We start from the raw sequence: 20,707 nt of genomic DNA, 5'->3' as shown, positions 1-20,707 counted from the left end.
TTTTCTTATTTGATGCTGTTGTAATTTACTATTTACTGCTCAGGGTTTGCTTGGCTGCATCTTAACTTGCCAGGCAGGCATGGGCCTGGTGAGCTTTCTGTCTAGGATAGTAGACCGACCAAGGAGGCACTGGCCTTTGAGTCAGACAGGCCTCGCTTTGCATCCCAATACCGCTTCCTAAAGGCTTGTAGGTCTTATACAAATTATTTAAACAGCTGAGGCTTAACAAGATAATCTGTAAATGGGGAATAATAACATCCACCCTCTGGATTGTTGTGAGGTTTCAAGGTACTATGTGTAATAAAACCCAATCACTTTTCCCCTGAGAGCTGTAAACAGCCACCTGCTTGGATTTTCCCTCTCCCTGGGAACCTAATTTGATATCTTTGCTTTAGCTTGACCCTGGCTTCCTGGTTCATTGGTTATATAATCTCACTAAATAGCGATGGCAGATAATCTTCCTGGTCTTGGAGAAGCACTAGCTGTTGACCTGAACTCGTTTTGTTTTGAGCAGTTGCTGTGGTCATTCCAAGAGGACTCAGACTGGGGCTTCTCTGTTTAGGAATCTCTTTAGTAGACGCCTCTGATCATAGAACCCTTTGATATTAAATGATGGGGGCATGGGGTACCCCCTGCAACCCAGCCACATCTGTAAATTATTCTGAGCAATGCAGGCAGCTCACCTATCACAATTATAAACCAGCTTCATAAGTAACCAGACGATTTTTCAAAGCAGAGTAATTTTTCTGCCCCTTTCTGCCTAAACTTGGTACCCCTGTTTTATATGTTCGGTCCTCAGGTTGGGCAGCCCCTATTTTCCCCCAAAGAATCAAGCAGATAGAAACATCCCTATCTGTGAGCCCGCACAATGCCCAGCCTGATTTTGTGAAATGGAGCTACTGCTCCTTTTCTGTCCAGTAAGCAAGCTAAAGTCAACCCTTTACCCAACTCCACAGCGATATCGGCAAAGAAGAAAAATGGGATTTAAGAATACTTTGAGTGAAAGATCGGTCAAAGACGTAATTCTGAGACAGTCCTTTCATAGCAAAACCGAAGAAAATGATCGCCCTGGGTGTCAAGTTTGTGAGATGTAAGATGAGTAGATGGTGCTGTCCTTCAGCTGAGAGGAGGCAACGCCCAGGGGCCCAGCACCCCACAGGTGGAGGACGCGTGGCACAGGTGCGCGCTCTTCTGCAGAAGCCTCTGCCGCCGCTGTGCATCTGGGCACTGGTCAGTTCCTGCAGCTCCCTCTTCCTTTCCCTGCCACCACCCCCTCCTGCAAAAGATATTTTTTCCCTCATAGGTGAGCAAGGCATTGCTTTAATGAGCTGGCTTGAGGTATTAGCTGCCTCTCTCCTACATGGGTGGCGATTGTGAGCTGGTGGGGGCAGTTTCTGGCCAGGCGGGAAGCCTCACATCCAGAAAGCCAGTGGAGGCGAAGGAGGGCCTCGCAAGCCTGGTGGCATTTGGCATCATCACTGTCTTCATTCCCCTTCCCACCCCACCCCTACCCCCCACCCCCAAATGGGTTCTCACAGTGTCCATCTCATCCAGGAATTGGCAGAATACATGGCCCAGGGCTGCCCACTGCCTGTTCTTGTAAATAAAGTTTTATTGGAACATTTATTTACGTGCTGCCCCTGGCTAATTTCCCTACAGTGGCAGAGTTGAGTAGTTGTAAGAGCGACAAGGTGGCCCCAGGAAACCTAAAATAATTACTATCTGATCCAATCTAATCTGTAAACAAAATGAATCATTTTGGAAAAGACTACGTTTCTTAAAACCCAGTTTCAGGAAGTGTGGTTGATCTCCATATTTTAAAAGTGTGGTGCAGGTCGTTTTTAAACATCATCGTCATGAATCTTTTCTCGTCGTATTGAACCAATCAGCAGTTTTGCCGTGTAGGTTTTGGGTACCTGAAAGCATGTGGTCATAATTTCAGAAGACCTTTTAGTGTCTCAGTGATCTCAAAATTTATTCGAGGTTGTACTCTTTCTACAGTCTAACTTTTAAAATAAAATTTTTATTTTGGAATAGTTTTAGATTTATGCAAAAGTTACCAAAATAGTTCAGAGAAGTTCCTGTATGCCTTTCTGCCAGCTTCCTGTTAAATCTTACAGAACCATGGTACATACACTACTATTAACTCAACTGTAGACTTTACTTCCATTTCACCGCTGTTTCCACTAATGTTCTCTTCTGTGCCAGGATCCAATCCAAGATGCCACATTGCATTTAGCAAGCTATTTTTTTTTAAAATGGTGACATGCATTTTATCTGTAGTTTGCCTAAGCTTTTGACATAGCTTATTTGCTGTCTCAGAAAATAAAATGGTTAGTTAGTAATGATGTAAAACTAGAAAGCAGAGGCACGATCTGACTCAGAAAAACATAATCATGGAAATAGGGGCTTTGTTGACCAAATCTTACTATGTTCCCGTCACTATTAAGTGCTTTCCCTCTATTACCTCATTTAAATCTTACAGCAGTGCAGCCTGTTGAAGGCTGTAAGTTCCGGGCTAGCTAAGGAAACTGAGATTGGGGAGCTTAAATGGTTCTGCGTCCTGCCAGCTGTGGATGACTCAGGGTGGCTCTAAAGCCATGCCAAGTCATGCAGGTTTGTGTGTGGCCGTCTGAAATCATCACCTCTTCCTCATCACAAGCCTTTCACTACTGAGTGGTAGTCTTCCTTTTGTTATCAAGAAAGAGCAAGCTCAGGGAGGTTAAAAAATGGCAAACCTGTTTCTCTCTGGAAGAGTGGTGGAATTTCACACACTTGAGGGATCACATCCAAATTCTGCCTTGTAGTTCACATGATGAAAATCCTTCCATCACCCTTTCTTGCCTTCAGCATATGATCCTGCCTCCCAAGTATTTCTGTACTCTCCTTTCTTTCCACTCCTCTGGTGTTCTGTTCCAGCTGCTCAGAAGGACTAGAGAGCACATGCTCTATCTTGCCATGTCCAAAAGAGGGTTTACAAACTGTAGGACTTAAGTTACTTTCACCTTTCTGAGCTCCAGGCTTCTCATATATAATGTAGAATAATAGGGTTGAGGGGAATATGCGAATTAATGTACACCAGTTGTGTCTAGCACAACACCGGCCTGCCTGGTTGTATCCAGCACAAGCCAGGAATGGGAACGTGATAATGATATTGACGATGGCGGCATCGGCTCACTACAGGCACCTCCTCCTCCAGGAAGCCTTCCCTCATGCCCACATGATCATTGGATGCCCCCTTCTCTTTTTTCTCGAGGGACTCTAGGCAAATCTCTCCCTGGCACTCAGCACACTGCATTTTATCATCGGCCTGTCATTCTCCGCTCATTTGACTGGGCACTCCTGAAGAGCAGGTGGTGTGATATTCCTCCAGGTGTCCCCAGAGCCTACTGTAGGGCCTGATGATGTGCACACGATGCCCACTGCCTGCTCTCCTCCCGGCAGCGGGCTCTCCTCACCCGGCCCCGTGGCGATGGCAGCACTCTCGTCACAGGCATCTGGGCATCCGCTTCGTCCGCTGTTGTTTCCACTAGGTGGGCTTGTTTGGAACCAAACAATGTGCAGGCCCTGGAGTTTTCCCTCTCTGGCAGTTAAGGAACAGCTGTAACATTTAGTTAGAGAGAGATTTTCCCATAATCTACAGATCTACAGTATCTCCTCTGTCTTTATTAAGATTTTCAAACATTTTTGCCCAGGCCAGCGGCTTTAGACGTATGCTGCACGTTTCCCAGACCATCAGGAAAGGTCATCTCACTAACGTGTTAGCTTCTGCTTGGAGACCTTGCAAATGAGGCTTTAAAATCTTTCATTCCAGCACAAACTTCTGATTTGATTACGACTGGTAAAACCACATACAAATACCTTGGCGTTTTGGGAATTGAGTCACTTGGAGTAAGCCGTCTTTTTTTTCTTGATACGTCTGGGTCCTGCCCCACCCCTTTGGATTTGAATTGCTCTCTCTGCTCATAGAGCCCGGATCTGGGTTTTGGGTTCCCCAGCAGCACTGTGTGGGCTCCGTGGGGAGTGTTTGTTAGCTGCGTGGGTTATCTGTTGGCCGGTGCAGCTGTTGTAGAAGTGTAACAGTTAAGGCCCTCATCTCCTCCCCCATTTCTGAAATGCTTGTGTTCTGCTGTTGCCAGAAAGTTTTTAATATGCATGGAGCGTAGAGTCTGGTACTGGAGAAGATTGGATCACAGTTTGAATCAGAAGCAGCATTTACTGCTGATTTGTTACATTTTATAAAAATAAACTCTATAAGTGTACACATACACAGCCACTCTCATAATTTCATGGTTTTTTGTTTTTTGTTTTTTTTGCAGGGTGAAAGTTAGAGGGTCTTTCCCTTAAATATGGACCTGTTTTTCTAAAGTAAGAGTGTGATTCTTTTTATAGAAGAGAATTCCCTCATCACTTACATAAATGTGTATTTTCTCCCCTGCTTATCTGAATTTCCCAGCCTTCCACCACTCCACCCCAACATGAAATTTTCTGTTGCCTTTAGCAATAGCCAGGTTGAATTTCAATGTAATTTTTTTTTCGGTAGTGTGTTTCTGAGTAGCAATATGAAATCTTTGGTATATTTTTAGTGAAACACTCTTGTGTCTTCCCCTTTGAGAAGGAAACATTTCTTCTCAAAGAAACTTGGTGGTAATGTTTGCTTTTCTACAGTGAAAATGAGAACGATTCCTTCCCTTTAGTGTGTTAAATTGTCAAAAGATATGGAACAAATAGATACCAGCACTGTAGTTCTCTTTCATTTATTTCTGTTTTGGTAAATGTGGTTTCTGAGCTTTTCAGGAAGAGATGATTTCTTTCTTCATTTTTGCAAACCACTATTTGGCTTTTTAGAAGCATGTAGCACTTGGGTACTTTTGTAATTGGTCAGCAGTTCATCATAAATAAAATTGGTGGTTTGTCCTCATGCCAGTCTTACTAATCAGAAATCCCTAGTTAAAGGACCAGCAAGAAGAAGAAAACAGATTTTTTAAAACAACCTTTTAAATTGGGAAGTGGTAGTATAGGATACCCAAAATATTTCATTATGTTTTTAGCAGATAATGGGCTTTTCATTCTTAAGTCACGGATCATTTTTTAAATTTTAACCCAAAGTTTTTCTCAACCAGAGGATTCTTCGGAACCACAGAACACAAAAAAATGAGCTTAGTGACTATTTTCTCAAATCTCCCAAGGATGGCACTGTTACAAACTGGGAATGTTCTAAAATTATACCCTGCTTGCAAGCTACGGAGTTAGCCAGCCATAGTTTCATGGTTGCTGGCAGAAGACCCGAGCCTCTTGGGCGGAGCCAAAGGACTCTTATTCACAGCAACAGCAGCGGTCAGAGTGTCAGTATTTTCTTGCACCACTTCCCACAGGGTGGTGCAAAACAGGCCAGGGAACACCTGCATATGGACTGTTACAGGAGCGAACCCAGAGCTTAGGAAACCAGATCTTTTATGATGGACAGATGTGCAGAAGCACCAGACACTTATGGAGACTTGTCTTCCGAGAGGTCCATAGCTAGGCCCCTTCTAGTTGTGTGGAAGAGATGTTCATTCATTAGATGCAGTGCTGCCTTTGGCTTTAATTGACTTCTAGGACCTGGGATGAGAAAGGCCGCTAGACCTTTGACATGTACCGCTATTTCCAAAACGTTTTAAATCAAGGAAGGGAAAGAAGATATGAGAAATTCCTTTCTAAAAGTTCCATTTTCCTCTGTTCGTTTTTGTTTTTGTTCTTTTTTAAATGTAGGCGTTATATTTTTTAAAAATTAAAAGTAGGAAAATGTCTTGCCTTCCAAAAGTGTGAACCGTTCCTTTTAGGAGACACCCGTGAAATATACCACTGTCTGACCTCTACTGGCCAAGGTGCAAGCTCATTTTATGATCTGGATATATTTAATTGCTTCTTGCCTCATCCCAGCTCCTCAGCAGGCAAGCCTGTGAAAACTTCCTTCTGCCCATGCAGCTGCTCTATTCTCTTTCCCGAAACCCTGTTTTGTCACGTGGGTCTCCCTTTTCTGACTCGTCAGTTCACCACATGACTTCTTATGCCCTATCTCTATAGAGAACATCAGCAGAGACTTCATTTGGCCACCACTTATGAATTTTCCAGCATTCAAAGTTTGCGCCCACGTGGGATTATGAAATCGAAAGAAGTAGTACTGAGCTGAGGCTTCTGAGATACTGTCAGGAAAACCCAAGAACTTAAATACAGGAATTTAAGTCTAATGGAAATGGCTGAAAGGACAGGTTAGTGCTAGATTACACAGCTTGTGGAGATGATGAACAGCAGCTACGAGGTCACAGGAAACAAATGAGCAGACATGCCTGATGTTCAGAGCCTGGATGGCGATGGCCAGGTAGGAGTTCCTGTTTGGGACAGAAAGGAGAGAGCCCGCTAAGGAATAGGGCTTCACCTTCTGAACCTGCTATTCCAGCCATTGTATTTCCCTTCTAGAAACAGGAATATTTCCCTTCACAAAAGAAAAACAAAAGCAAACCTAGATTTTTTTTTTTTTAAAGGAAGATGTGAGGACTAAGTATAATGGCTATAAAATTTCTGATCTCTATTTTTAAAGGGCCTTATGAGCATAGAATCACAGTGTTACTTTATCTTCATCCTGTATCCGTCCTCCCTCCAAGCAGATGGATGGCTATTATTTAATCGCTTGACTCTCTATGACTAGGAAAAGTTGATAGGGGGTGTGGTAAATCATCTCATCTCCTGCCACCGCCACCCCTGAGCACCTAGAGTAATTGTTAGGAGACAAAATGGCAATAGTTAGACTCACCGTGGCCTGAAATTCTCAGTCAGAGCGTCACTCATCCCTTCCTCTCCTTTCCCTTCCTGATTAGTAAGACATCATTCACAGTTCTTTTCCTGCTAAAGAATTCAGTGACCTTTGCTGCTGGGGATACAGATCACTTTAAGATTTATAGATTCTTGGCTTGGGATGAAATAGGTTTTATGATTCCTGAATGAATGGCTAGATAGGGGAATTTTAAATAAGTTCCCCAAAGTATAATGTTGTTAAAATGTACTCTCTTTTTTTCTGACCAAAGGGTGTGAAGTCTTCTGTGTATTAAATATCAATCAAGTCAATAATGCAGTGCTTCCCTCACTTACTTTATAAAGTCCATGTTTAGCTTTAGAACTTCTAGATTGGTTGCTCAGATGTGGTTGAACACTTCATGTGGCCAGCCGTGTGCCTGGCTCTGAGAGGTCTACAGAAAGAGTAAAAGACCTCTCTTTTACTTTTTTTTTTTTTCCCCCCTCTAAACAGACACACAATATGTTTAAGAGAAAGATCTGAAACCATCAGAGAACATCTAATATGCTCCTGCCTGGTCATTGGCAAGATGGGTGTTCAGGAAGGTTCATGGGTTAGACTGGCCAGAGTGGGAGCACTGGGGAGGAGCCTGGGAGCTGAGGGAGGGAGGGAAGGAAAGAGCAGAGTAGATGGTGGAGGGAGGAGAGCCTGCCAGGTGAGCGGAGCCGTCAGGGGCTCTGGGCGTGGGGCAGGATGGCCACTGCAGGGAAGGGAGAGGAGGTGGGATAACCAGGTGCACAAATTCTTAGGTTGCTGAGCCTGCAGGGGTGAGTTGAACGCGTGGGAGGAGTGGGCTGAGCTGCCGAAGCAAGTAGAATGGGATGTTGATGTTAAGGTAGATAAAGTGGGAAAGGAAAATTAGAACTTGGTATTCATTCTGCTATAGTAGAGAGAGGAAGGGACCAAAGATAATGCTCTGAAATGTGGCAGGACAGGGAGGCTGCTCACAGAAAGTGGTTTTCAGGGAAAGAGGGTGGACATAGAGGTGTCTGGGTACAGTAGATATTCAGTATATGTTGCTAAACGTGTGATTGAATGAACTGGGAAGGTTTCAGCATTGTGCTTTTAAAGTAAACTTCATATACCAGAGTCACAAGTCTCCAGTTTTGAGATAATTTGAGAATAATGTAGCTCAGACCCATTTTTATTTTACTCTCCCTCCATGTTCTCCTGGTGTCTGCTCACTGACCTCCTTGCATTAAATTTTAAAAATTTGCAAATAATAGGGAATTCTCAGGTTACCAGAGTTTTGCTGTTTACTAGTATGTTCCTTTAACTCTAGTCTTGCTGTTCTCTCTCTAAGGGAATCCTGTTTCTCAGTGGCAATTTTTTCTGGGCCACCATATGTGTATAACCAGGAGAAAGAGCTTTAAACATTAAAAGGCCACACGTTGATGTCTTAGAACTGCAGGTCAGGGGCTTGACTGTAGATTCTTGTGTCTATCCTCATAAATAGAAAAAGGAACCCCAAAAGTTCAAGCAAATATTTTGAAGTACTGGGTTCTGTTTTCCCACTCAAGTGAACTGCTTGGGTGTTAGGTTGGACAAGGGATTCGGTGTTCTCCACATAGTGGAGAAATACAGTAAGGCATCTCCAGGTTTGGGGTGTGGTCCCTGGGGCTACAGCCCTGGGAGGATGAAGACAGGCTCTGTCCCTTCTGGCCATCTGGAGACGTAAGGGAGCTGTCCTCCTGGCCATTTGGGATTGCGATGTCATGGGTTTGGTACTGTGTGGCCTTCATAATTTTAATCCTGTCTTTACACTTCCATCCTTAGCCCAAGCCAGACCCGGGCATCCATGGTTCAGTGGCTTAACCCCCAGGCTACGACCACACCAAGCTCCAACCCAGCTGCAACAACGCCTCCTTCACCGAAGTCGTCACCTTTCTCTCTATTTCCTCCTGCCACCATAGCAGAGAAGTCACCGGAAAGGTATGTGGTTTGGAGGAGGATGTGGGGTATGGGGCTGCACATGGAAGGGGCCTGATAAACCTGACCAGGTTCAAGTGTTCTCTGCTAGAAATGACTTGCACAAGTTCATCCTGGCTTCCTGAACTTTATGGGCTTTTACAGCCTTTTATGGGGGCCGTGCCTCCCTTCGGTGGCAAGTATATTCTTTGGAGAAATTTGCTTACATGAGACCTGCTTGAACCTACTCTTGTGTTTCTGGTGCTGGCTGTGCACTTAGGAAGCTACTCAGTCTGAGGCACTTCTTATATGTGAATACAAAGCCCGTGCTTTGTATAAAAGGAAGGTGCAGTAGACCCTGGAAACTTTCATTAACCCAGGCAGTTAATGGCCAGTTCTTCAGAGGACAGAGTTGCTGCCTCTTTGAAAACCCTTGCTCCTGAATAGCAGGCTGAGCTTCTTCTGACTGGTGGCGACTTGCCCCGCTCCAGTGAGGTGGGACATTTCCTTCAGCTTAGGTTTGGATCTGGCGGGAAGTGTGGTTTCCATCCTTCTCCATCATGCCCTTTTAACCAGGTGAGAAGCAGCCTGGGGGGCCTCTTCATGGGGGTGGGGCTGAGGGGACCTAAATAGAGAAGATCCAACCAAGAACAAGAAGCCTCTTTCAGAGGGGTGTGGGAAGCAGGTTGTCCTCCCAGACACATTGGTGCACAGGGTTCCCTGCTGAGCTCATGAGGGTGGGCGTACCTCTGGCCTCCTTCGGCTGCCCTTCTGTCCAAGGCTTCTTCTCGTAGAGGAACTAAAGTGCTTAGGAAACAAGCGTGCTCTGTGGTTCTGATAATGCTGTGATAGAAGACATCCCACCAGGCAGAGTGGAGACTTAGGTGAAGAGGTTCAGAGACAGCAGCTCAGAGGGCTCCCTAAAGAGAGATTTGAATTTGAAACCTCTCATTTACTTGAAAATCAAGTGCTGTGGCCTTACCTGATGTTCATTTCCCTGCTAATTTCTTTTTTGGAAAGAGTTGTTCCACTGGTGACATATAAATGAGATTTGGCAAACAATAGGTTGGGAGAATGGGGGGGCTTTCTCTCTCCCAGTTTTTTACCTTTTGTGTTCCCCCACTCCCTTTTCAGCTCCACCAGTCGGAAGGCACGAGCGGTATATCCGTGTGAAGCAGAGCACAGCTCAGAATTATCTTTTGAAATTGGAGCAATTTTTGAGGATGGTAAGTGTTGATGGGAGCTTTGGGTAGGGTATATTCTATCACCCCAAAACATGTGCAGTATGGAGCAAGCAGTCACTGGGTTGCCTTGTCAGGAGCACAAGTCAAACACCCTTGATGCTTTGGCCAGGAGAGAGCTGGGCCATTTGACTGCCCGGGGGAGGGGGTCTTTCCTGATGGCCGGGATGCTTCTGCCTTAATCTTCATAATTCTCCAACCCTTTTATATACTGTGGTCTTCATTTAAGATATTGTTCTCTTGACTAAAGAAGCTTAGTGCTACTTAGAGTTAAGAAATATTTCTGATTTGCTTCCTTTGTTTCCCTCTCCCAGAGTCCACAGCCAAGCCTCCTAAATATTTCAGGTTTCCCAAATCCGAATTATCAGAGAGGAGTATTATGCCCAAAGAATGTTGATTTATAATTCCCTTATTGTTATTGTGCTTCATATGATTTTTGCTGATTTGGACAGTGTGCAAATCTCCTGATATGGGTACTGACTTTGCATATTGAAACAGGGATGCAAATTTTTATTTGTTTAATATTCACGCACAGGCATTTGCAAGGTATGCCTGGCTTAATATTTCACAAATTTCTCCTATGGTTTGGTGTATGTCTTTTTTTTTCCCTCTTGATTTCTTCCTTCCCCAGTTCTGCCCATTATAAAATTCATTGGTTGCTGTGGAAACAGTGATGTTGTGTGTGGGGAAAGAGTTCTGGGGAAGTCGTGAGAATGTTGGATGCTTGGAATGGAATGGTTGATTAGCTGGAATGTTTGGACAATATGGAATATATCAACACAATGCATAGCAGTGTATTGTCAGTAATGTGACATTTGCTGATTACTACCTTTTTAGAATGCAAGCTGCCTCATTTAGACTAGACATCTATGTACTTGTAATGTGTACCCTTGAGAGCCAGAAACTCCTGATAGTGTCAGAAAACAAACAACAACAAGAAAATGACACAACAGAATTATGCTTTGTGGAGAAATCTTGTTCTCGAAGTAGTATAAAATAGCTCTCCACCCAAGGCATCATCCTTGTGATATTTTGTTCAGTTAGATTTGTTTAGGAGTCTCTGAAATCCCTTACATTGTGAGATCTTTACCTTGTTAGAAAGGTGTATCTGTTAGGATGCCTTTGGTTGCCAAGTAACAAAACTTATACACATCTGGCCAAATGAATCATGAAAATTGATTATCTCACACAGTGAAAAGTCTGGATGTAGAGAACTCCAGGGTTGGTTAATTCAGCTTCTCAAAGATGTCATCAAGATTCAAAGTATTTCTATCTTTCTGCTCTACTCTTCTCAGCTTGTACACATGGGCCTCTAGCTGGTTTTCCAGGTTGGCACAAAGATGGCTGCCATGGCTCCAGATAACATGGCCATGCTCAACTGTAACATAAGAGGGTGCCTCATCCTTGTGTCCCATTTTTAATAATAAGAAAGCTCTTCCAGGTGCTTCCTTGTTTACCTACTCTCACATCTCAGTAGCCACCGCTGGGTGATCTGCTCACCCTAAACCCATCAGAACCACGATGGGTGCAGGGACACCTCCTCTGGACACATGGTGATGTGAACAGGGTTGGCACCTGTAGCCGTTTGACATGGTTTATGAATTCCAAAAATAGATATTGGATTATGTCTGTAAACTGGTCTGTACCTGGGCATGATTAAATTATGATTAGGGCTTTAATTGGGCTATGTCAGTAGGACATTAAGTCCCTGCCCCCTTCGTGGGTGGGGACTCGGAGAAAACTACACAGCAGAGCAGAGGAGTTAGTTGGAGTTTTGGGCTGGAGCCCAGGATGTAAGCACACACAGGAGCAGAGCAGCTGAGCTAGGGGAGAATTGAGCCTTGGGGAGAGAGACAGAGCCAGTCGCCTGATAGTTTGCAGCTGATCTTGTGGAGAAAACAAAGGAGAAAACAGAGGAGGCCAGAGAGAAATGAACCCCCAGAAGAGAGGAACCCAGAAAGCCTGAACCCTTACAGACGTTGGCAGTCATCTTGCTCCCACAAAATATAGTCCCCGTATACACCCCCTCCCCCGACTGTTTCCCATTATTAACACTTTGCATTAATTGGTACTTTGTTACAATTGATGAAGAAATACCATCATAAATATACTATTAACTCTACTCCATGGTTTACACCAGGGCCCACTGCTGGAGTTGTGCAGCCCTGTGCCTCTGTAGCTCAGTGCTCCCAGTGCCTGCTCTCGAGTGCTCCTTGGTCTGCCCAAGTGACAATGTGTCTTTAATTAGCAGCTGGCTCTCCACACCTCTTGGCGTGCGTACTGGAGCCACCGACCTGCCTGTCCCCACAGGGGATCGTAGTAGGGTAGCAGGCCTAATGTCAGAGACTGCCTTTGGTCGCTGCCGCCATTCCTCTCCCATTCCACTGCCTCTCAGAGGGTTTGCAGAAGGAACCTCCTGCTCTGCAGTGCTAGCTGGGGCCTGCGATTCCTCCCGGTAGGTTCACCTTATGGTCCTCTCTCAGCCTAAGGAAGAGCCTTGCTTCTGGCTGCCTGGGCTCCGTGGCTGAAGGCGAGCAGGGTTCCTGGACCGAGACACACCTGCAGGATACGACCCAAGGGGCAGGGTGCATGGGAAATGACAAGATGGAGCCCACTGTGTCCCCTGCCCATAACCCTGGAGGAGCCGACGCCTTGCTGTGCACACACAGCTCTCAGTGGAGGCCCCTCTCTCGAGCTTCGGCCAGGTCAGTTATGTGCTTGCCAGAGCCTTGCCAGAGCCCCGCGGCCTCAGGTACAGAAATCCCTGCCCTCCATCTCCGGCGCCCGGGCCCTACAGCCAGAGACTGGACTCCCGAAGGATTTAGAGTCCTAGTTACCAGAATCCGGAGTGACCCCTGTCAAAATAGCACTGGTTTCTGAAGTTTCCCTTTAAAGAACATAAATAAATATATAACTCTTCTCTCCTGAGAGAGGGACGATGCTGCCACGGGGGTCCTCCCCAGCCCTGGCTCCCCTCTGTTGCGGGACCCCCCGGCTGTCCCCTTGAGAGGCATCTGGGTGCTCGGGGTGTGTGCAGACCTTGCTGAGTGGGTGGAGTGTCAGCAGCAACCCTGGCAGTGATCAAGGCAAGCAGGGTCTGCTCTAACAGCAAAAAAGAGGGGCTGTAGGTCTGCAGAGCACATGGCCTGGCACAGGGCACATTGGAAACCCTTCTGCCCACTAGGCGGCTTTAGATCGTCCCCTTCTGGGTAGAGCAAGCACCTGCCGTGAAGCTGGGAAGCATGAAGCACCCCACATCAGTTACTATCCATTCTCCCCTTCCCCAGTTCAGCCATAAAAGTCTAAACTGCTTTGGTTTACCAGGAGTTGGTTATTCAGTGTTATATTTATTGGCTTAAGTGTTCCTGAAATTTGTATATAGGACGACAGCTTCCTTATATTCTATGCAACTTTCAACAAGTAAGAAAGTTACTTCAGTAGTGATAAAACTTAAGACACCTTGTTTTTTCTCACTTCCAACAAGTATTTATCATGCTTGGGTCCAGAAAGATACAGAAAAGGATTGGGGTGCTGGGGGGGTGGTTGCAGGGGCCCTGGGAAGGGTTGGGAATCCTTCCTCACTGACTTCAGTGCTCAGTATTTACAGGTGGAAGGAGTGATGGATAGTGGGTTCCTTCCTTTTGCTTTGAAATAGTAAGTTGAGCTCCCCACCTTGGACGGAGCATGGACTGATGTGTGCCTGGTATCACATTTGATGCTTAAATATAATCTTCTCATTTTAACGTTTGCCACAGCTTCTCCAGCTATTGCTTGCCCTCTTAGAAGTGCAGAAGGCTGAGCCCGGGAGAGCTCGTCACCCAGCCGGAGTCCCGCTTCAGTCTTGGCGACTCCAAAGCGCACCTCATTCCTCCATACCTACCGCCTCTGGGAGTCAAAGTATATACACTGGTCGATAGGTAGTGGTAATAGGCTGGGATGATCTTTCATAATCTGTAACATTGTTCTACCCCAGATGTGAAGTGTTGGTGGAGGGGTGTTGTATGGGAGTTCTGAACATTACGCATGGTAGCTTTGTAAGCTCACAGCTCCTCTAATAAAAAAAAATATATTTTTAAAAAAGCTCCCTCAAAGTGAGATGTGCTCTTACTCTGGGAAATGCCACTGGAGGAAGTGGTTTGATAACTAAACAGAGAGAGCCTGGCGTGAGCTTGCTCTCGTGGAGGGCAGGGAGCCTCACTGGCCTCATCTGCGGCCTCGGAGCCGCCATCCTGAGCCTGGGATCAGCCAGCACTGGGCGCGCTGGACCGGCCATCGTAAGCCCACCCTGCCGCCAGCTCGTGGCCCCCTCTGGGCCCTTGGCTATTGCAGGAGTCCCGTCAGTCCCCTCCCTAAGTGGGTGCCACTTCTCTCCCCGCCACAGCAAGGTGAGGGCTGAGGAGGGGGGCAGGTGGTGAAGGGGCGTGGGAGAGCCGCTCCGGCCTGCTGGGGGCAGGCAGGGTTCCTGGCCTAGCCCCGGTGTCCCACACTCAAGCCTCCCTGCACCCAGCTTCGTGAGAAATCACCTTTCTTCCTCTCTGTGTTAAGCCTGTATTAATACCTGCTCCGCATTGTGTGAGCGCGTGTCTGCCTGTGTGTGTAGAGGAAACGATGAGCACAGGCGAGGTGTCTTCACCTGACACTTTATTGGCTCCTCCCAGCAGTGCTGCCCGCTGGGTGCAGCGGCCCCGTTTTGCAGGGGTACCCAGCCGGCATCCGCCAGAGCCAGGAGTCTCCTCCCTCCAGGCCCTCGAACCGGAGCTCTGGGCCCTTGCACATAGATCCCAGTCCTTCCCCGCTGACGGCGGCTGCACGCTGGAGGCACTGCCAGCTCAGGCGGTTTGGATTGAGTGAGAAGCTGTGAAAAATCCTGCCCCGAGGAACAGTGTCAGCGTGAAGGCCAGCGAGGGTTAGGAGAAAGTGACTTGTGGCCGTATTATCTCTAGAGCGCGTTTCTGATTCGTTCATTGATTCATTCAGCACATGATCACGTGGCAGGCTCTGTGCTAAGTGCTGGGAATTGGGGGGACCCCGCTGCCGTGCCTTGACCGGAAGGAGAGAGGCTCACGCACCCTGGGCGCAGTGCCTTGCCAGCCGTGTGCAGGGTGTATACCTGGGTGCCCGGCCTGGAGCCAGAGGGCGGGGGTGTCGGGCTGACGCCAGGACGCCAGGCCCTTGTCCACGCCAGGAGCGGGGAGAAGAGCATGCAGGGAAAAGGGGCCAGGCCTAGGGGCCCTGAGACCCTGGCTTGTTGAAGTTAAGGAGCGAACAGAAGTCAGAGGAAATACAGACAGCCCATACGTGCACTTCTCTCATCTAGGGGAGGGAGAACAAATGGTCGTCTTGTTGAAGGGCAGTTAGAATTGGAGTGCCAGTGTTTTCCAAATGGTGGATTACTGCACCTTAGTGGACCATGGACTTGTGCTAAATTGTTACCAGTATTCAGAAAACTAATAGAGGGAGCGGAGGTGGTTCAAGCGGTTGAGTGCCTGCTTCCCACACGGGAGGTCCCGGGTTCAGTTCCCGCTGCCTCCTTAAAAAAAGTGAGAAAACAAACTAAAAACCCAACTCAGGGAAGCCGATGTGGCTCAGTGGTTGAGCACCGGCTCCTCATACGAGGTCCCGGGTTCAATCCCTGGCCCATGGTTCTTCAACAAAACAAAACAAAAAAACCACTTGTAGAATTCAAAGGAGAGTGTCTCATGTAGCAAGGGTAAGTATTCTTTCATGAAACTTTTCAGTGCCTGTGCGTATCTAGTTTTTAGTAGAGAATAAGAATACTTCTTCTTATGGCTTGGGATCAGATGTTTGGAAGACGCTGCTCTGAGCCGCACCTCATGGCCAGCTCCCGGGTCCCATGTAGTCCACGCCGCCCGCCGCCTGCACGAGCTCGGCTGCCCCGCTCCCCGCCGGGGCCCGAGGGGAAGCCCAGCGGAGGCCTCCCTGCTTGGCCTCGAGTCCCGTCCGTGCGTGGGCCGCGTGCACTTTGCCTTCCAGCGCTGGGTCCTGCCTTTAGGCACCCCTCCTAGGTGTTCACAGAACCCCTTGGGGACCAGGTGCTCCCTGGGAGCTGTCCATCTAGCGTGGGTGTTAGGTGCTCTGAGCTGAGGCCTCAGAAGTGCTGCAGAGATCCGCGGGAGGCGCCGCTGAGGAGGCTGAAGAACTGCCCGCCGGGGGGTGGGGGCTCCGGCAGCAGGCACTGCACGCCCGAAGGCTGGAGCCCCGGGGGGGTTGTCGGATGATTCCCTGCATATGCTGCTATCGTGGGCGAGCTTAGGGGACTGCTGTGGACCCGGCAGGGCAGGTACGTGAGCGGGGGATGCGCTCCTGGCCAGTGAGAAAGCATACGAAGGGCTACATGGAGAGAGACTGCAGGCATAGAGGGTCCTAGAGACAATGATGGGTATTCTAGAAAGTTCCCTGAGTCCCCTTGCTCAGGTGGCTCGGAAGCTGCTTCAGGAAGATAGACGAGACCATGGTGGCCAAGGGCCAGGTCTTATGAGTCACCCTCGGCTGACCTTGTGGCTGGGCAGCCCAGAAGTGGGCCGGGTCCTCTGTGGTCCCTCCCCAGTTGAGCCGTTCCAGCACAGTGGCAGAGGCATGCACAGGAGACGCGTCCTGGCGGCATCTGGTAACTGAGCTTCCTCTTCCCTTTCAGTGCAAACCTCGAGGGAGCCCGGCTGGCTAGAAGGGACGCTGAACGGCAAGAGGGGGCTGATTCCGCAGAATTACGTCAAGCTGCTGTAGCCCCGGCCTCTGCGGGCCCTGCCTTCCCTGGGACCCACGGATCTGCCTTGGGGCGGCGAGCTGCCTTCCTCCTCACGGGCCACAGCGACCCCCCTCGCCACGCGGGACCTACAGGCCACGGATTTGCACTCCAGGGGAGCAGGGGGAGCCCCGCCAGACGCGGGGAGCGAATGGATGCAAGGGACAGAACTGTGTAGACTTTCGAAGCAAGAGAAGAATATGAGGATGGACAGAATGGAATTTTCCTTGGCTAAGCCTCGAGACTCCCGGTTTTAAATTATGCAGCTTATGAGGTGGGGGCGCCTTCTGCTGGCCCAGCCTCCCCCCGGCAGCCCCAGCACCAGACGCCCTGCGCCCGCACGTGCCATGGGGACCGCAGGAGCTGCCCTCACCCGCCCTGCGCCCTGCCCAGGTGTGCCCCCGGCGCTGCTCGGCAGCCGCGGGGTGCCTCGCGTGGAGGGCTCTGCTGGCAGGCAGGGGGACTGGTCTGAACCCAGATGGAAGGCGAGAGGTTGCTCTTTCCGGCGCATTTCAAGATAGCCGCCCCCTCACTGCTTCCAGAGCCGACCCCAGCCCACCCCACCTGGGCAGAGCTCACCGGCGTATTTATAACCGGCTTCTCGTTGGTGCTTCCCACCTGCGTGCTGTTTTCCAGACACGCCCCCCCCTTTGCCCCAAGGTCTCTGTAAATGAAATAAAATGTAATTTACTATTAGATTCGTCTGTCGTCCTGTGGGGGAGAGGTGGAATTCCCTGCCTCTGCAATGCTTGATGGTTTGGCAGCCCATGGGTGGAAATCCGGGGTCTTCTCTGATGCTGGCCTGTGTGGGGAGAACTCCTGAAAGGGAGGCTGGCTTACCTCAGCAGGATGCGTTCCTGGGCCCAGCCCAGGGCCCTGCCCGCCCGGCTGACTGCGCTTTGCCCCCCATGGCCACTGAGAGCAGGGCTGGGACTGCTCCCCGGGAGTTCATACGGAAGGCTGGGGATACCCCGTCAGCTGTCGGTTACCTTCGGGGTGCAGCCCCGTCCCCACACCTCCCTACACCCCTGTGGTGTTCCAGGGCGGGGGGGCAGAGGGTGGGCCTGCCCTTTCCTGGAGGGGCCTGGGCCCCGGCCCCGCACGGGCCTCGCCTCCTTCCCGCGGCCGAGGCTGTGGGCGCCCCGCTCTGAGGCTCGTCGATCTTAGACTCAGGCGTGCAGGCACGTGGACGCCGGCTTCACCAATACGGGGATGGCTCCTCTGTCCCCTGCTCTGTGGTCCTTGGAGGTGTTGTTCCTCTCCGGTGGCCACAGGACCCAGCAGCCAGCCCCCTGCCAGGCGCGTCTCCCTTCTTCACGGGCTGGTGGGCGCGGGGTGGGGGTGTCGGAGGATTTGTGGAAAGGAGGAGGTAGCTGCTGCGGCTGTCCCAGTGAGTTGATTCAAGAGCTTGTGGATTATCAGGGTTGAAGTCACCTCTGAAGTCTAGGTCCTATTTACGTGCAGGGGAGAGTGTCTGCGGAAAAATGTCCATACTGGAACGGTCTTGGGGCAGTCCTGAACTTCGGGTCCAACAGAGACTTGAGACTGCCGAGGCGGCCACAGCCACCCACAACAGCTGGCCCAAGGCCAGGCCCGTACCGTCAGCCCCGGGCGGGGCGGGGGGGGGTTGGCATAACCCTCGGAGCCCCACTCCTGAGCCGCATTTCCTGCCCGGGACCCCGCCTCAGGATGTGCTGGGAAAGCTGCCTCACGAGAAGAGGCTGCAGCGGGCCCAGGAGAAGACCCGCAGGCTAATGCAGACCTGGGGGCATCGGGTGAGCTCTGGGGAGGTATTCCTGATGGGCTGCCCACAGAGGGGTGACAAAATAAGACTCTCCACCCCGGGACTTGATTTATTTGCTTGAATGAGGGCCATCTCCGCTGTGCACGGGGAGGGCCACCCAAACGGCCATCGCTTTCCAGGGTGCTGTACCTCGAAGTGCTCACGGATGACCCTGGGCAAGTGAAATAGCCTCTGCAGTTCTGTTCCTGCTTCAGAGAAAGCAAATGGTACCCAGGCATTTTGGGGTGAAACGACCTAACGCGTAGTGTGTGCTTGGTTACCGTGATGGCTGTGACTGTGTCTCGGCCATCTCTGCTCCGTAGACCGGCAGTGTGACCGCCCTGAAGCCAGAATAGTGCTGGCTCCAAGGGCTTGCCCAGCCCCACGAGCTGCAGCCACCTCCGGTATCTGGGAGAACAGGGTGGTGCCAGAGGGGGTCGGGGTGTTTTCCTCTGAGAAGATGACCCATGGGCACCAGTCATCCCAGCTGGTCAAGTCTTCCAGGTAGAGCACTTCCCGCAGGGCACGGCCCAAAGCAGAATTAGCAATGGGATCGAAAGGTCTTATATTGGCAGATCATCTTTGTTTCACCAGAAGACAAATGTTTTTGTTTTGTTTTTTTTCCCTGTGTTTTGCTGGAGGGTGTGGTTGATCCTTGGGCATTTGCTGAAGGTGGGCGAAGGTCCCACCTCATTCAGCTTCCTCTGCACCAAGGCTGTGGCCTGAATTCATTCAGAGGCACGATGGTTGTTTTGGACAAAGGAGGACTGTGAGTGCACCTGTTTCTTGCTTACTGCAGGGCTGACTTCTGACATTATCCCCCAGGGGCTCCCTCCTGCCCTGGAAGAAGCAGCCAGGTGAGAAGAGAGCTGCAGGCCCACCCTGCAGCTCAGGGTGTGGGCTCCTTCACACCATCTTACAAGTTCTCCCTGCAAGTCTCTCAAAGCCAGGCGTGGTTATCCCTGCCACAGTCAGATGTTTCCTGTGACTTCTTGACTTCCTGAGCTATGCAACTTTCTCTCCTCCCTCTTCTCTGAGGATATTATTCCATCAGAGTCCTCCAACAAGTTTCCTGCTTCTAGCTCCTGCAAACAGGAACTCTCTTTCCTTGGCTGGTCTGGGGAGCAGTTTCTTGCTACCCTATTGGGAACTGCAGGCTCAGTCTCCTAAAGCTTTCATGTCTCACCGAAAGCATCTCACTGAACTGGTTAGAAAGTTCACTGGCGAATGCTTTTCCTATCAGAAAGTATTGGAAAGTGGAGTTCTGGTTTTTGCCCCATGAGAGACTTGTGCTTTGAACTTGGGCAGTGAATGCATTGGATTCATTTAGGCAACTCAGTGGCATGTGTTGGCATCTAGATTTCTCCTTCCTTGGATGGTTTAGCTGAGTAGAGTAACCCATGGAGAGGGAGGGAATGCTCAGGCCTGCTCAAGGCAGAGTTCACCAGCGTCCTGATCCTCTCTGGCCCAGGCTGGCCCAGGGCATGAAAATCCGTAGAGTTGGGATTTTCAGACCACAGAAAACTGAGATACCACTGTTTTGGAAAATGAACATGGAAAAATAACACTAATTCTACCAAAAAAACAAAACAAAAACCTGCTAGCGATTGATTTAATGTTCCCCATCTTTCTTCCTTCCCAGATCCACCCTTTGGTTGAGCCCCTCCCACTGACTCTGGGTTTGAAGAAACCCAACCAAACTGAGACTGGCCGAGGTCAGTCAAACGCCCCACCCAAATCTCACTCAAAATTGTGAGAAATAATAAATGGTGATTAAGTCACTAAGTTTTGGGATGGTTTGTTATGCAGCAGTAGCTTACTCGCAGCTACTCTGCCCTATCATTCACTTTGCTTTGGACACAGTCTGACTGGTCCAGGTTGCCAGTTAAGGTCATGTTTTAATCTTGTTATTTGTAGTTGTGTGGGAAGCTACTATTTTATTTCCAGGAAAACTGCTGCACTAGCAATGGGTATGACTTGTAATTAAAGTGCCAGAAATCCTTGTAATCAAGTCATTTTAATCTGTGTACACTTGTACAATTTATCAAAAAGTATGTTACAGCTGACTTTAATATAAAGGGATATGTTTTCTATTTGCTTGAGGAGCATTCAACATACAGAAGCAAACAAACCCTTAATTATATATGCATCGTTATGCAGAAGTTTTACTGCTCGTTTAC

At 49.2% G+C, this 20,707-nt stretch overlaps 1 protein-coding gene across 3 annotated transcripts in view; it reads left to right on the top strand.

The window, feature by feature from the left end:
• The window catches only part of ARHGAP10 (Rho GTPase activating protein 10), a 337,104-nt gene extending 319,664 nt beyond the window's left edge, over window positions 1–17,440 (top strand). For 2 of the 3 annotated variants that reach the window (XR_011648553.1, XM_058284486.1), the window contains exons 21-23: window positions 8,609–8,764; window positions 9,875–9,966; window positions 16,637–17,440. Coding sequence is in view for 2 of the 3 variants with exons in the window: in XM_058284486.1 (XP_058140469.1) it covers window positions 8,609–8,764; window positions 9,875–9,966; window positions 16,637–16,725 (337 nt within the window). In the remaining variant the exon portion in view is untranslated. The remainder of the gene's footprint in view (window positions 1–8,608; window positions 8,765–9,874; window positions 9,967–16,636) is intronic. The other variant, XM_058284541.2, reaches the window with a different exon arrangement.
• Window positions 17,441–20,707: the final 3,267 nt, after the last annotated feature.

Source organism: Dasypus novemcinctus, chromosome 1 (assembly GCF_030445035.2).
Source record: "Dasypus novemcinctus isolate mDasNov1 chromosome 1, mDasNov1.1.hap2, whole genome shotgun sequence".
NCBI classification, from domain to species: Eukaryota; Metazoa; Chordata; class Mammalia; order Cingulata; family Dasypodidae; genus Dasypus; species Dasypus novemcinctus.
The sequence above is the reverse complement of the archived record's forward strand: the minus strand, read 5'-3'. Positions and strand labels throughout refer to the sequence as shown.